The 15758-nt window shown below is 41.4% G+C and overlaps 1 protein-coding gene across 8 annotated transcripts in view; it reads right to left on the bottom strand.

Moving 5' to 3' along the window:
- The window catches only part of FRYL (FRY like transcription coactivator), a 204614-nt gene that overhangs the window by 69994 nt on the left and 118862 nt on the right, over nt 1-15758 (bottom strand). For all 8 annotated transcript variants that reach the window (XM_070757172.1, XM_070757171.1, XM_070757166.1 and 5 more), the window contains 9 exons: nt 13049-13244; nt 11877-12001; nt 10698-10755; nt 8490-8581; nt 6065-6237; nt 5141-5301; nt 4557-4667; nt 3355-3509; nt 1088-1187 (listed from right to left, as the gene is read on the bottom strand). In XM_070757172.1, the coding sequence (XP_070613273.1) occupies nt 1088-1187; nt 3355-3509; nt 4557-4667; nt 5141-5301; nt 6065-6237; nt 8490-8581; nt 10698-10755; nt 11877-12001; nt 13049-13244 (1171 nt within the window). The remainder of the gene's footprint in view (nt 1-1087; nt 1188-3354; nt 3510-4556; nt 4668-5140; nt 5302-6064; nt 6238-8489; nt 8582-10697; nt 10756-11876; nt 12002-13048; nt 13245-15758) is intronic.

Raw genomic sequence — 15758 nt, 5'->3', positions numbered from 1 at the left:
CTGAAGCGTAGACATCAGAGAGTTATTGTTAATGGCGAGTATTCTGAGCAGAGACAGGTTACAATCGGTGTGCCATAAGGGTCTGTTCTGGGTCATATTCTTTTTAATATGTTTGTGAGTGACATAGGGGAAGGTTTGGTAGGGAAGGTTTGCCTATTTGCCAATGACTCTAAAGTGTGCAATAGGGTTGATATTCCTGGAGGGGTCTGTAATATGGTAAATGATTTAGCTTTACTAGATAAATGGTCAAAGCAATGGAAACTGCGGTTTAATGTTTCCAAATGTAAAATAATGCACTTGGGGAAAAGGAATCCTCAATCTGAGTATTGCATTGGCAGTTCTGTGTTAGCAAAAACTTCAGAAGAGAAGGATTTAGGGGTAGTGATTTCTGACAATCTCAAAATGGGTGAGCAGTGTGGTCAGATGCTTGGCTGCATAGCTAGAGGTATAACAAGCAGGAAGAGGGAGATTGTGATCCCCTTATATAGAGTGCTGGTGAGACCACATTTGGAGTACTGTGTTCAGTTCTGGAGACCTCACCTACAAAAAGATATTGACAAAATTGAACGAGTCCAAAGACGGGCTACAAGAATGGTGGAAGGTCTTAAGCATAAAACGTATCAGGAAAGACTTAATGAACTCAATCTGTATAGTCTGGAGGACAGAAGGAAAAGGGGGGACATGATCGAAACATTTAAATATGTTAAAAGGTTAAATAAGGTTCAGGAGGGAAGTGTTTTTAATAGGAAAGTGAACACAAGAACAAGGGGACACAATCTGAAGTTGGGGGAAAGATCAAAGGCAACATAAGAAAATATTATTTTACTGAAAGAGTAGTAGATCCTTGGAACAAATGTCCAGCAGACATGGTTGGTAAATCCACAGTAATTGAATTTAAACATGCCTGGGATAAACATATATCCATTGTAAGATAAAATACAGGAAATAGTATAAGGGCAGACTAGATGGACCAGGAGGTCTTTTTCTGCCGTCAATCTTCTATGTTTCTAAAACATTTAAAACAGTATTTAAAATTTAAGCCTCAAACAAAAATATGTATGTACTGATAAAAACATTTCATACTAACTTGCAAAAGCTGCATAGCAACTTCATAGATAGCTCTAGAAGAATCAGCTGCTTTAAATAATATAAGATTGAGAAGAGTAACAGTATCACACTGGTAATCCCTATGAAGGAAAGAAAGCATTAATAACAAAGTGGTTTAAAAACAGAATAAATGAAATACTGAAAAAAAATTACAATGTGAACTTATATATGAGGCTAACTTAAAAGCTGCTCTATTTCCAATAGCTTGATTAGCTCTGTTCAAACAATGCATTTAGTTTAGTTAATTACTAAACCAATCTAGGGCTACAAAAGTCTAGCTTAGGGGTCTGCAACCCATGGCTCTTTCATCTGCTGCGGCTTCCTTGCTCAAAATATACATCACAATTGCCAATGTATATCCACCGGCACGTGATTTAGTGATGTTTTCAACCCACCTTTTTTGGGGGGGGGGGGGGGTAGTTTTTGTTGCATGCAAAAATGAAAATTTGTTTTCTCTGTAGCAGTTTATTGATTTAATAAATGCAACACACAATAGGTTTTTTTATATATACATAGCCTGAAGTAAAAAAATAATATATGCAGTGCTATCTTCATTTTAGATGCCAAAAGGATTTTATGGTTCCTGGTGTTTTCTTTTCTGTGGGAGACAGGTCCAAATGGCTCTTTGAGGGTTTAAAGTTGCTGACCCCTGATCCAGCTAATGGTTCAATGGTAGCAAAAAGATTCAGGAACCTTCAATGCAGGAGTTATCAGGATTTTTGCATCACAAAAGTGCAGGATTTTTGCATCACAAAAGTGCAGGATTTTTGCATCACAAAAATGCAGGATTTTTACATCACAGACATAATGGTTATACTTTAAGCATTATTTCCTTATTAGTGATTTTTGGCACTACACAATCACATTAATTAGATTCAAGTTAGAATATATGGGAATGTACAAGTTTCTCCAAGATATCTCATGAAACCTTGTATTAGGAGAGTAACAGGACTACTTTTCCCCATTGATTAGAGCAGAGGTGGGAATCTACAGTGTCTTTACGACTTGAGGATTTCCAACTCCAAGAATTCCTGAGCCAGCATGTTGAAGTGATAAAAGGGCCATAGTTCTCCATCCTTGGATTAGACAGTGAGCAGCAGACACAATAGCACGCAACAAGAATTCAGCACAAAGGAAGTTATTATGTGGCTGTCAAGATTCTGCCAATTCACGGCAGAATTTAGAATTGTTTCTCAGAGGACTGATTAAACAAATAATTCCCTCAACACTGTCAGACTTTCTACTAAATCTGCACTTCTATTCTACTAGTTTTGCTCATCATTCCTTTCACCCATTTCCTCCCATGTTGACTGTATAACTGTAACTTGTTGCTTATATCCTAATATTTTATTAATATTGCTTCTTCATTGCTTATTTGACCCCTATGACAATCATTAAGTGTCATATCACATGATTCTTGACAAATGTATATTTTATTTTATGTACGCTGAGAGCATATGCACCAAGACAAATTCCTTGTGTGTCCAATCACACTTGGCAATAAAAATTCTATTCTATTCTATTCTATTTTGTATTTGGATAATATCCACACAAATCAGCTGAGTAAGATAATCCTCAAGTCTCCCACAGCAAATCAGATGGGGGTGGTTTATGTCATGTTTATCCTGACAATTACCCAATTGTGCATATAGATTGGTGGGGAGAATCTGAAATTACTCACATATTGAACTGCTATTCACCTTGCCATTAGCTGTGCTTTTTAAGATGAATTATCTGTCAGATTTAAGGAGCTGTTGCTTCCCCACCATGGACTTGAATAACAACTTCAATTGATTCTATTATAACTAGTCCTTGACATGACCAAAATTGGGACTAGAAATCTGACAGTTTGTTGATGCAGTCTTAGATCAAGATGCTCACGTGACCAGACCCATTTTTCTGGCATTTTCTTTAGCAAAATAAACCCCTCAAGTTGTTAAGCGAATCTCGTGGTTGTTAAGCAAATGGCACTGTCATTAAGTGAACCCATTCTTCTCAATATTGCACTTGTGGATGCTTTAACAGGTCGTAAATGCAAGCTGGGTTGACAAGTGCCTGAACTTCAGTCATGTTAGGACTGAATGTGTGCTATGGGGTGGGATGTGTGCTATGACATTTTCCAACAGCCGAGTGCTTTATGGGCTATAAAGCATCTTTTCCAAGACAGTCATCACTCCAAATGATAGTAAAATGACTAGTTGTTAGTCCAGGACTACCAACACCCAATCTATTTTTTTTCTTTAATACCTGTTTTGGAATACGCTGGCTATGGCTTTAAAGCATCCGGCTGCTACACGCTTCGAGCCTGTATAACAACGGTCTACAGCCCAATACATGAGGTTACTCTGGTCAGGGTTGAGCTCCAACAGCAACATAACTGCTTCACAACCAAGCTGATGCACCTAAACAAATGCAATATAAAATTCAAGTTCTGTCCTGTTGCTGTGAGATACATTTTTTGTTTCTAGTAACAAATATCAGAGTATGCATAAAGAGAAAAGGCTTAATCTATATTATTCCCTGAATTAAGTTATTATTAAATAAGGGAAGGAACCTATGGGTCCACATGCATTTGAAGTCCTTAGAACAGTGATGGTAAACCTTTTCAGCACTGAGTGCTCAAACCAAAATGTGTATGCATGCGCCAGAAATCCCACCGACCAGCTGGACGGTGCGCATATGTGCGCTGGCCAGCTGATCATCAGGTTTCTGGCCTGAACATGCACATTGGCCAGCTGGTCTTCAAGTTTCCAATGCTCCAGCGCCCACAAAAACTACCTGGTTGGTGTGCATGCATGCGCCAGAAACCAAAAGAGCAGCTGGCAAAGTTTCCCAAGAAGTCAGAAACAAAATTTTGAACATTTTTAATAGGAGGGAGAGATTGAACATTTTAAGAGATCCAAATATTCCATAGTTAGCCATTTTTTCCCTGTTCTAAAAATTAAGAAACAAAATGGATTATAATTTAAAATTCTCTCAATCTTCCAAATTGAGAAAAGAGGGTTGTTTGAAGGAATATAATACAGCAATATTATTATTTGCTTTTAACCTTGTAAGCAGCCCAGATTGTCTTCTGATGAGATGGTTGACAAACAAATTTAATTAATAAACAAATATCAAAATGTGGGTCTTGTCCTCTATGAACACATCAAATCGCCAATATTTACTTCCCAGCTCCTGGCAGAGGAGAAATGCATGCTGTAGATAAAAAATGCTGATCTACCCTTAAAATAGGTTAAATAATTTATGTCCTTCCTGAACTAAGTAATTACATTAAAAAGAAACCCAAACCCAAAAGACAGATCTCTCATTTTGTTAGGATTAGATGTTCTGATTTGAATTATTTTTAGTGTATAGAGAGCTACCTTTTTCTCAGTTTCTCTACCATTAACTCCTGATTATCTGACTTTCAAACAGAAATTTTAAGTTATCAATATTGTACACAATACCTTCTTATCCTGAGAATCCAAAATATTATCTAGCCATTTGTATAGATAGCCATCTGATGAAAGTCCTACATTATCTGCAACTGGACCGCAACAAAGTACTGCAGACATTGCCTGAAAAACAAATGGGTGACAATATCACACAAACTGGACTGTGTTTCTATTAAATTTTAAAAGTATTCCTTCTCCCTCCCTCCCTCCCTATCTATCTATCTATCTATCTATCTATCTATCTATCTATCATCTATCTATCTATCTATCTATCTATCTTAAATGATATCATGAAATAGTTATATAATTATATTTACAGTGTATCATATTTATACAAAAATATATTTGTAAGTATTCATTATTTCATCCCCCAAGAACTAGGAAAAATGAAAATTCTTTTGCTGCATGCATTTATATTATTTATCAAGGATCATAATTATTTAGAGCCAGTAAAGGATTCTATTTTGTGCAATTACTGTCCAATTATTTGGCAACCACTACAAAAGAACTATGATCATTCCAGACAACTTGTGTAATCAGAGGTAATGATATAACAAAATCCTACAATAAAGGATAAGCATGTGAGAGCTTATTACCTTTAAAGCACAGTACTGATGCCTATTTATCTGCATGTTTCTATCACTGTATCTGTCCAAAGGAGTAAACATGATGCTGAAAGGTCCAGCCCAGTGGCTAAACAACATAAACAGACTGTGACGGAGGCTCTGCTGTGGAAAGACGCTCCTTCTCTGATGCACTGTGCAATAGTGGAAAATAACAGAGGAAACATTTTGTAACAAATGAAATGAAATGAAAATATCAGAGTCAATTGCTTATTGTTTTTAAATAAACCGAAGTAGCCAAATATTGAGATTTTCTTCAGAAAAGTCCATGCAAGTGCAATAAAAGTCATCTCTCCTCTTTACCTTGACCTCTAATCAGATCAAATTTTTGGATCTTCACAGGTGACAGTGCGCCTCTTATGCAGGACCTCAAATCGGAGCATCCAAGTCAACAGGTCAAGTATGCAAAATCTACTAGCCTATTGCCCAACTGGAAAGAAGACCCCATCCTCTTTTTTTTTTTTAAACTGGTTTGGGTGGAGATCTCTCCACGAAGTATGGGATCTGTCTATGACGTAGACCCTGTTTGTGTAATATCTCGCCGATGCACATATTTGTTGACACAAATGACAGAAGACTTGAAACGACAAACGAATCATTAGCTGCTCAATCTATAAAAAAGTTAAACTGGATTTGTATGTGTGCATGCGTAGATGTGGACAAGTCCCTGCAGTAAGAATGCAGAATGCATTTCTTACCCTACGGTAAGAATTTTTTCAGAATTGGTCTGCTGTTGCCCACTTCCTAGGGAAGAACGGGATGACTGATTTAATCACGACCCATAATTCATTAGCAGGATTCAAGTTACAAGAAGTAACACATTTCCACATCAGATGTTTTCAGCTTGAAATATAAACCAAAGAATTGGGGACGGGGGGAGAGAAATATTGTGAATACCTGGAACATTCTGAATAATATTTGCCACTAAGGCACTAAAATGGCAACGGATATCTTTCAATGTGTCAGAGTCCTTTTCATTTTCTGCTTCCAGCAGTTGTCTGGTAAGATCCACATACTCCAATAAAGTATTGTTTAGGGAATGTGTTTCATTATCAAGGCCGCCACTTGCACTAGAAAGAAAAGCACAAACATTTGAATACAGACGTGTAAATAAAATATCATCAATTATCGCAAACTATAGGTAGATTTGAGAACAAAAATGTTGCACTGGATTGCACTGGTATCCTTCGGTCTCGAAAGACCATGGTATCATGCTTTGGACTCCCCAGAGCACAAAGCGTGGGTAGGTTAGTATGGAGGATAAGACTGTTACCCAAGCAAAAGATCCCCCCTCTCCACGTCTCTAAAATAAACCAATGGAATGGCAAAGACCAATACGATTGGTTCCAGCTACGTCGCAGGAATTATCCGAACATGGCTGTACACAGTCACAAACTGCTTCCCGGACTCTGGCTCCGGATTTGCCTCAAGGTTTACTTCTGAAGCCTTTTCCAATGATGGATATAGCCACAAGGCAGTGGAGGTTTGCAGTCAGAGTTTCTCTTCCCCTAGTGGTTGATCAGGGCGTCTTTCATGTCTTGCCATGCTCTTAGCGTACCACACCGCTTGCAGAGACCGCCTTCATGACCATTGACCTATTCTAGTAGGTTTCATTCGCTCAATCCTCTGGAATCTGTCTTCACATGCTAGGGATAGACAAGTCCCTATCTCGCTGAAGGTCAATGAGCTATCGGCTACTCTCAGCCTGGTTTGGCCAGTCTGTCAAAGCTATTACCCAGAGTGTGACCACTGTCATGCTTACAGCTATTAGGAGTCACAGGTGAGAGCTGAGTGACAGGTGAACAAGCTGATCTAAAAGCTGCCCTAATTGAGCTGCTGTAAAAGGACACAACGTGCCCCTACACCAGAGGTGCTACCCCTCTCTGAGCACCTCATATGCCCTGATACACCTGATTAATATCTCAACTCTCACCCACTAGCAATTCCTGAAACATAAATAACTATGGGAGGTGGGCAACTGTTGTAGGAAAAAACAGCAGCAATAGCTAAGGAGGAATTTTGATGATACACATTAGTATAAACTCTCAAGGTATGTGTTTCTGTAATGTTTCTGAAATAAGCCACTGTAGCAATGCTAGATGAATTAATCTGTTTTTCCCAATCCTGAGCTGAGGTTGAGATACACGGAATCAGAAGAACTACTCCATAATTTGTCTTCTATAACACTGATATAATTCTACTATAGAGAATGTGCAAGTGAATGAAAACCATTGTGGTTAAATGGACTAACGTCAGGGAAATCACCCTTAGTTTGTTGGGTGACACTGGGCCAATCAGTGTGCCTTAGTCCAACCTACATAATTGGGGAGATTTGTAGGGAGAAAACAGGAAGAGGAAGTATTATGCACACTGCCTTAAGTACCTGAAAGAAAGGTGGGTTATAAATCAAATAAATTTTGATGTCCTATCATCCTGTTCAGCACATCGGCACAGTATTTAAGATAGTTTTCTGCAGACCATTCTTAAATAATATACAGTGGTCCCCCGATTATCGCGAGGGTTCCGTTCCAGGACCCCTCGTAATGATCGGTTTTTCGCGAAGTAGCGGTGCGGAAGTAAAAACAGCATCTGCGCATGCGCAGATGGTGTTTTTACTTCCGCCGCAGCAGCGAGGAGCCGAAGATTGGGGTTTCCCCGCCGCCCACGCAAACTCCTCGCTGCTGCCGCGCCCGCCGCTTGTCCGCCCGCCGTTTGTCCGCCGCCTGCCTGCCCGCGCGCCCGCCCTTCGCCCGCCCACGCCGTTCGCTCGCGCCGCTTCCCAGCTGAGTCCTGAAGCGAACTTCCACGTTTGGCTTCAGGACTCAGCTGGGAAGCGGCGCTAGGGTTTCCCCGCCGCCCACGCAAACTCCTCGCTGCTGCCGCGCCCGCCGCTTGTCCGCCCGCTGCTTGTCCGCCGCCTGCCTGCCCGCACGCCCGTCCTTCGCCCGCCCACGCCGTTCGCTCGCGCCGCTTCCCAGCTGAGTCCTGAAGCGAACTTCCGCGTTTGGCTTCAGGACTCAGCTGGGAAGCGGCGCTGGGGTTTCCCTGCCGCCCACGCAAACTCCTCGCTGATGCCCGCCGCTCGCCCTCCCGCCAGCAAGAGGGGGAAGACCCAGGGAAGCCGCCCAGCAGCTTATCTGCCCGGCGCCATCTACGCATGTGTGGCCATAGAAAAAAGGGCGCGCATGCGCAGATGGTGTTTTTACTTCCGGGTTGAAAAATCGCTATATAGCCTTTCGCAATGATCGGGATCGCGAAACCCAGGGGATCACTGTACCTATGTTTTTGCTGATGTGTGGCTAAATGAAAATTGATTGCTTACCTGTGACTAATGACACCAGCATCTGCCAACAGTTCAAATATCCGTACAAGTTGCACACGTAATATGTCTCGCCGCCTACGTCGTTTCATATTCTGTTTTAGAAGTTAAAGGGAACAGCATGATAAAGCTAGACTGATATATGACATCAGCACAGTAACATGCGAGTTTGGACATTTAACAATATGATGCTTTATTTTGGAACACTGATAATTATTGCACAAATTTGGCATTTTTGCAAAAAATTGGAATTTCAAAAGCTAAACCATAAATGTGTTATTTCCTGCCAGAACAATATTAAGGGTCTTTTGTGCTCTCTGAGCTTGGTTGTCTTCTTGCATACATTTCATTATCCAAACTAAGTACCGATGATGTTACCTAGTTTTGGTAATGAAATGTCTGCAAGAAAACAATTACATCTGGAAAGCACCAAGGATCGCTCTTCTTCCCTGAAATACAAATATTTATACTGCAACATTAGTTCTCACAGATCAAGATGCATTATGTGTGGCTCATAAAAAGTAAAAAAGAAAAAGCTCCAATGGAAACTTTCCAATCACAAAATATGCAACTTTCCATCTTGTAATTCTGAGCATGGTTAAGGATCAGCATGGGGCAGATCCACCAGCCTTCTGTAATAAACTAAATCCTACCAAATCACAGCTAAGCCTACGTCAATAAAATCAATGCCTTTATTTTTTACATGGGCAAGCCAGCCCTGTATACTGTTACTGACTCTGGCATAAGATGCTTTCCTGCTTCATGGACATCTTTATGCTATTTCCTTGGAATTAATACCAACATTGATTTGCTAGGACCATCTTCCTGGAGGTTTTTTCAGCTTCAAAACCCAGGCTGGCTATTCCCTGCAGTATGTATTTATTTATTTATTTATTTATTTATTTAGATTTGTATGCCACCCCTCTCCGCAGACTCGGAGCGGCTCACAACAAAGGTCGGCCTCCTCATCCAGGATTAAATCCCGGATGAGGAGAGCTTTATTTACCACCGACCTGGCATTAAGCAGCAGCAACCTGAGCCCAGGGCCAGAATTACACTCATCACCAGTACCCAAGATTGAGCTCACAGAGCCAGAACAAGGGATCGTTATTAAGCAACGGTCCCTCGTTCCCCTGGAACGGCTAACTCTGTGGCCCCCGCCATATCTGCCTCTCCCCAGCAACACCAGAATATTCTGACCCTCTGTCACTCCAGAGATTAGTGCCCCTTCCCCTCCTGCCTCTCCGGTGTCAGGTGGGCCAAATCTATCATTCATACTGTTTCCATTTATCTCATTCATACCATAATCCCACCCGCCCCAACCATTGCACTCATACCAATCATTCGTCCCATATCTACCCCAATCATCCATTAATTACGAGACCCCCTAGTAATATTAAAAATGAATTAAATTAATAATAATTAAAATACTAATAATATATATCACAATATAAAATAGAGAATAAAAAAGTATCAAAGTTCAGGTAGTCCTTGACGTATGACCGCAATTGAGAGCCAAATTTTTGTTATTAAATGAGACATTTGTTAAGTGAGTTTTGTCCCAGTTTACGACCTTCCTTGACAAAGTTGTGAAGCGAATCACTGCAGTTGATAAAACTTGGCAGCTAAATTAATCTGGCTTCCCCCATTGACTTTGCTTGAAGCACCTGAGTTTTGATCACATGATCAATGAAAATACATCAAAGGTCACAAATATGAAAAACAGTCACAAGTCACCCCTTTCAGTGTCACTGTAGCTTTGAATGGTCAACAAATGAACTGCTCAAAGTCGAGGAATACCTGTATTAATTGGGCACAATCCTGCTGAATTTGCAATCCCCAGAGAAAGTCACCCAGCTCCTGATGCCTGCTAAGTGTCCTCTTTCCCTTTTCAAATATGCTGCTACTTCAAAGGCCACTGTGTAAAATCTGATGTGTCACAAATTTTAAGGCTTATATTTAATATTTGGAAGAGTAACTTTATTGTCACTTTGAATGTACACTAATCTGCATACATTAAAGTGATTTTTTTTTTTGCATACAGCTCTCCAAGGATCACCACCTTCAATATATACTATATAAACAGGACAAAATAAATACAAAATTATGCATATGCCCACATATATGACACAGACAAACAACACAGTCGAGCTAAATTTAAATAAGAAATGCAGAAATTACTGGATACTCGACATAGTTTTAAAAAATTACCTCGGGTCTTCTTTCAAGTGCTTCTTTAATTATAGGATGCAACTCTTCTATTAATTCCCTGTGTAATAATTACAGGTCAGTTTGGTAATACTTTAAATTCAACAGTTGCATTTCTAAATATTATATGCATAAATATTTAAATATCAATCTCATTCATGCATTCATGCATTCATTCATTCATTCATTCATTCGCTCTCTCTTTCTCTCTCACACACACACAATAACCATAGAAAATTTTAAGTATAGTTGTGTAATTTACTAATAGTATATAACAGGCGTTATAATTCCTGTCAGCAAACAATATATTCAATTTCCCCCCAAAGTACATGTTTTTCGTAAGAAATATATAGCAAAAAAATATTTGAATAATAACTTAAAAAATTAGGCCCCCAGCATTTTGTTTGTAGCCATCAGAAGGGGTGAGGTCATCCACTGGTAAATTGGTGGAATTTTGCAAGGCACATTGCTTGCCTTTAGTTTTCCAGATCCTTAAATCTCATATCCCCAAATACCCCTCATGATATATCCTTGCTCCATCCAGTTTGATGTGCAGTCCTTGATATATCACACAAAGCCTGCAACAACCTATTAGGGGGGCAGTAATTGGACAGACTTCCTTTATAAAGGAAACTAGATGCTTCCTACTTTAGATTTGGGGCCACAAGCAGAGCTTGCCCACTAAAGGACAAAATGTTTGATTTCCCTCTTTTCCAAGTGCTACAACTAGTAATATTCACTAGAAGGAAGGTTAAGATTACTGTACAGGAATTCCAGAAAGAAAGAAAAATCCGTTTTCTTCATTTTTCTGATGAAAAGGATTGAAAACGTATCTCTTTAATAAAAGTGGATACTTAAAATATACTGGCTGTTTTTATAATTGACAATATTTCTTATCAATGTGGGAAGAAACACCCACATTGTATAATTCTTGAACAAGAAATATGATGGGATCAAAAGGGGATAGGTTGTGTTGCTAAGCAATATGATTCAGCCACCAGAAAGTTCTGTCTACTTATAGGGGTTTTCCGCTCACTTTATTATTTGTATTTATTTGCAAAATATTCAGCACTAGGCAAAACAAGATTAGTTTTATGAAAGAAAGGATGGGATTGGATTTTCTTTTCTTCCAAGCCATCAGCAAAAATATATCAGCAAAAATAGATAAATGAAAACATTTACCTAAAAGCCCCTGGACTTGTTCTGCCAAGACCCAGCACAAGGGATTCTGTAATTTCCATGCTCTCGGAGCGCATCATTGGAACAATGTGCTTAAACAAGGATGAAGGGGATGGTACACCAATTATCTGGAAATTTAAAAAAGGCAATTCAAGTTCACTTAGTATCACGGTCAGATTGGTATTTGACTGAACATTAATCATGCTCAAGAAATTAAAGACAGGGGGCAAGAATTATAAAGCAGCCACGCACATAGAAAGATTCTGTGGTATATAACGTTTCACAAGTTATTTGAATGTTACAAACATATCTGGTATTTCTAATGTTTGGGTTCTAAGCCCCAAACGTCCTGGGCAGGTGGGTAGACACTCCTACTGGCAGCACTACCAGTTCTTACAGTGTTTCCCAAAAAATAAGACCCTGTCTTATATTTTTTGTACCCTGGAGCAAGCACTTGGCCTTATTGCCATGCACTCAAAAACCTGACTGGATTTATTATCAGGGATGTCTTATTTTGGGGGAAACAGTGTAGAACCAGGTCGAACCAGGAGCTCGGAGTAGTCTTTATGCAACTTGCAGATATTTTACTTCCTATTATTTCCTTTCCTGTCATTCTCCTTATTCTACATGTCACTCGTTTCTCCCCATCTAAATTATGGACTGTAGATTCTGGGGAATGCCTGTCTAATTGCTTTTTGTGAAGTGTCAGACACACCTGTTACAATATACATTTTTTAAAAATACTATTTCCCCTATATTCTTCTCCTTGTTATTTTATGAGTAGGTATAGTTCTTCGGGTTATATTAAAAATAAATCTGTGGCTAACTAGTAATTGACTTTACAGTTTCATCTATGAAACAAATACCACTTTATCTACAGGCACCTGTGGACCCAAGAATGATTGTTTAAATTGTTTGAATTTACAGGGCTTTAAAACATTGTTGTACCTCTCTCCCTACTCTAAGCTTTCCCTATGCTAACAAATACATCTTTTGATTTTAAAAAGCTGTGGGAATTGACATTGGGTTTTTAAAATTTTACTTCCAATAATTGAACAATAAAATGAAACAGAGTAACTGCATACTCTTGTAATATCTCAACAAGGGGGAAAGAAATCCAAATTGCTTAAGAAGAACAGAAATATAAACCGCTTAATGGACTGGGATGAACATACTTTTGAATCAATGCCATAGCCACTATCTGGAGTAGACGCCAGCGTCTCAGGAGGGGAGCATCTGACAGAACCTGTGGATGCAGAAGATGGCGTAGACATTGTGGCACTACAGCAAAGAATCAGGTAGTTTCTCCATAGCCCAATGTAGGAATCACTGCTGACGGCAGTATTTACTTTCTTGGCATTCACAGGGCTGCTATTAAGGGGGGGAAAAAAGAATGAAAGATTTGAGGGAGAAAATGTTGTAATGCATTGAATCTTTAAGGTTAAATGAGACTTAATGTTTAAGCAAAATATCACAACCAAGCTTTATTATATATTATAATTATAATAATTACTCTGGCCTAGGAGGAGGTTTTAAAAGAATTTATTTATTTATCTATTTATTTATTGGACGTATATGTCCTATGTATTCCTAAAATATGTTTCCACTGCAAGAGAACAAGGGTTCCTTATTACAGTTCTCTGATTCCTGTGACAATTCTAATACAGGAAGTTGTTTAGTGCCCATTTACATTTATACTAGTGATGGAAGCTATACAGCCGATCGTCATATTTATGATTTTCGCAGGTCTGTAAAGCAAAGGAAAGCTGTTTCACTTAGCAACTGCTTTGCAGCTGTCAGTCCCAATTTTGGTTGCTAAATGAGGATTACCTGTTTTCTATTCAGTTATAAAGTTAGTACAGTGGAACCTCAAGATACGAACTTAATTGGTTCCAGGGAAAGGTTCGTAACACGAAAGGTTCGTAAGACGAAACATTGTTTCCCATAGGAAACAATGTAAAGTCAATTAATCCGTGCAACAAAAAAAAAACAACCGCAAAAAAACGCTGCCGCCCGGCTGTCACCTTTAAAAACAGCCGGGCGGCTTCCCTCTCTCTCTCTCTCCTTCCTCCCTCCTCCTCCTCTTCCTCCTCCTCCCGTATTCCACCTCCCTCCCAGCCCGCTAGGCAGGCCAGTGGTCCCCGTCACGGCGGCCCGATTGAGGGGCCGGCGGTCTCCGCCAGGGAGAGCTTCCTGGCTTTCGTTCTTGTTGGATTCGTGCGTTTTCATGCCCAGGAAGCTCTCCGAAGTGAGGAGAACCGCCGCTGTCGCCGCTCGGCCGCGCCTCCTCGCCCGCCGCCCGCCCGCCTGCCCAGGATGCAGACCTGCTGCCTCGCCCTGCGCCTGCTGCCGGCCCGATCCTGCGTCTATTGCTTCTGGGCTGGTTCCATTCTGTTCCCTACCGGCCCGATTGAGGGGCCGGCGGGAGGAAAGCGAATGCCTCTCTTCGTTGCGCTGCCTGGCTGGCAGCGGAAGATGTAAACGAGCCCACGGGGCCGGTCTCCGTGGCCGACAGGGAACGGAGCCTTCCATGGCGGCTGCCTGCTGGGCTGGTAAGAGGGGGAGCCGAGCCCAGCCCCGTGAGCTCGGTTACATCTTCCGCTGCCAGCCAGGCCATGCTGGTGGAAGCGCAACAAAGAAAGGCACAATCTTTGGGGTTTTCGCTGGGGGGGGAGGAAGTTAGGAAGGTCCTACCTCTCCCCCCAGCGAAAACCCCAAAGATTGTTTGCTGCCATACGATTTAGCAGCAAAGTGACGTGGATGGATGGAAAGCTGAAACAGCCCGGTTTCAGCTTTCCATCCCTTCACGTCACTTCGCCGCTAAATCGTGTGGCAGCAAACAATCTTTGGGGTTTTCGCTGGGGGGGGGAGGAAGTTAGGAAGGTCCTACTTCTCCCCCCAGCGAAAACCCCAAAGATTGTTTGCTGCCATACGATTTAGCAGCAAAGTGACGTGGATGGATGGAAAGCTGAAACAGCCCGGTTTCAGCTTTCCATCCCTTCACGTCACTTCGCCGCTAAATCGTGTGGCAGCAAACAATCTTTGGGGTTTTCGCTGGGGGGGGGAGGAAGTTAGGAAGGTCCTACTTCTCCCCCCAGCGAAAACCCCAAAGATTGTTTGCTGCCATACGATTTAGCAGCAAAGTGACGTGGATGGATGGAAAGCTGAAACAGCCCGGTTTCAGCTTTCCATCCCTTCACGTCACTTCGCCGCTAAATCGTGTGGCAGCAAACAATCTTTGGGGTTTTCGCTGGGGGGGGGAGGAAGTTAGGAAGGTCCTACTTCTCCCCCCAGCGAAAACCCCAAAGATTGTTTGCTGCCATACGATTTAGCAGCAAAGTGACGTGGATGGATGGAAAGCTGAAACAGCCCGGTTTCAGCTTTCCATCCCTTCACGTCACTTCGCCGCTAAATCGTGTGGCAGCAAACAATCTTTGGGGTTTTCGCTGGGGGGGGGGGAGGAAGTTAGGAAGGTCCTACTTCTCCCCCCAGCGAAAACCCCAAAGATTGTTTGCTGCCATACGATTTAGCAGCAAAGTGACGTGGATGGATGGAAAGCTGAAACAGCCCGGTTTCAGCTTTCCATCCCTTCACGTCACTTCGCCGCTAAATCGTGTGGCAGCAAACAATCTTTGGGGTTTTCGCTGGGGGGGGGGGAGGAAGTTAGGAAGGTCCTACTTCTCCCCCCAGCGAAAACCCCAAAGATTGTTTGCTGCCATACGATTTAGCGGCGAAGTGACGTGGATGGATGGAAAGCTGAAACAGGCGAAAGGCGAGGAAGCCTATTGTAGCAGCTGCCACAGCGGAGACATTTGGGGTTTTGGCTGGGGAGGGAGGGGAAGGCAGGAGGTCCGGCCCTTCATTTGCCCTCCCAGCAAAAGGCAA

This window comes from Erythrolamprus reginae, chromosome 7 (assembly GCF_031021105.1).
Source record: "Erythrolamprus reginae isolate rEryReg1 chromosome 7, rEryReg1.hap1, whole genome shotgun sequence".
Taxonomy (NCBI): domain Eukaryota; kingdom Metazoa; phylum Chordata; class Lepidosauria; order Squamata; family Dipsadidae; genus Erythrolamprus; species Erythrolamprus reginae.
The sequence above is the reverse complement of the archived record's forward strand: the minus strand, read 5'-3'. Positions and strand labels throughout refer to the sequence as shown.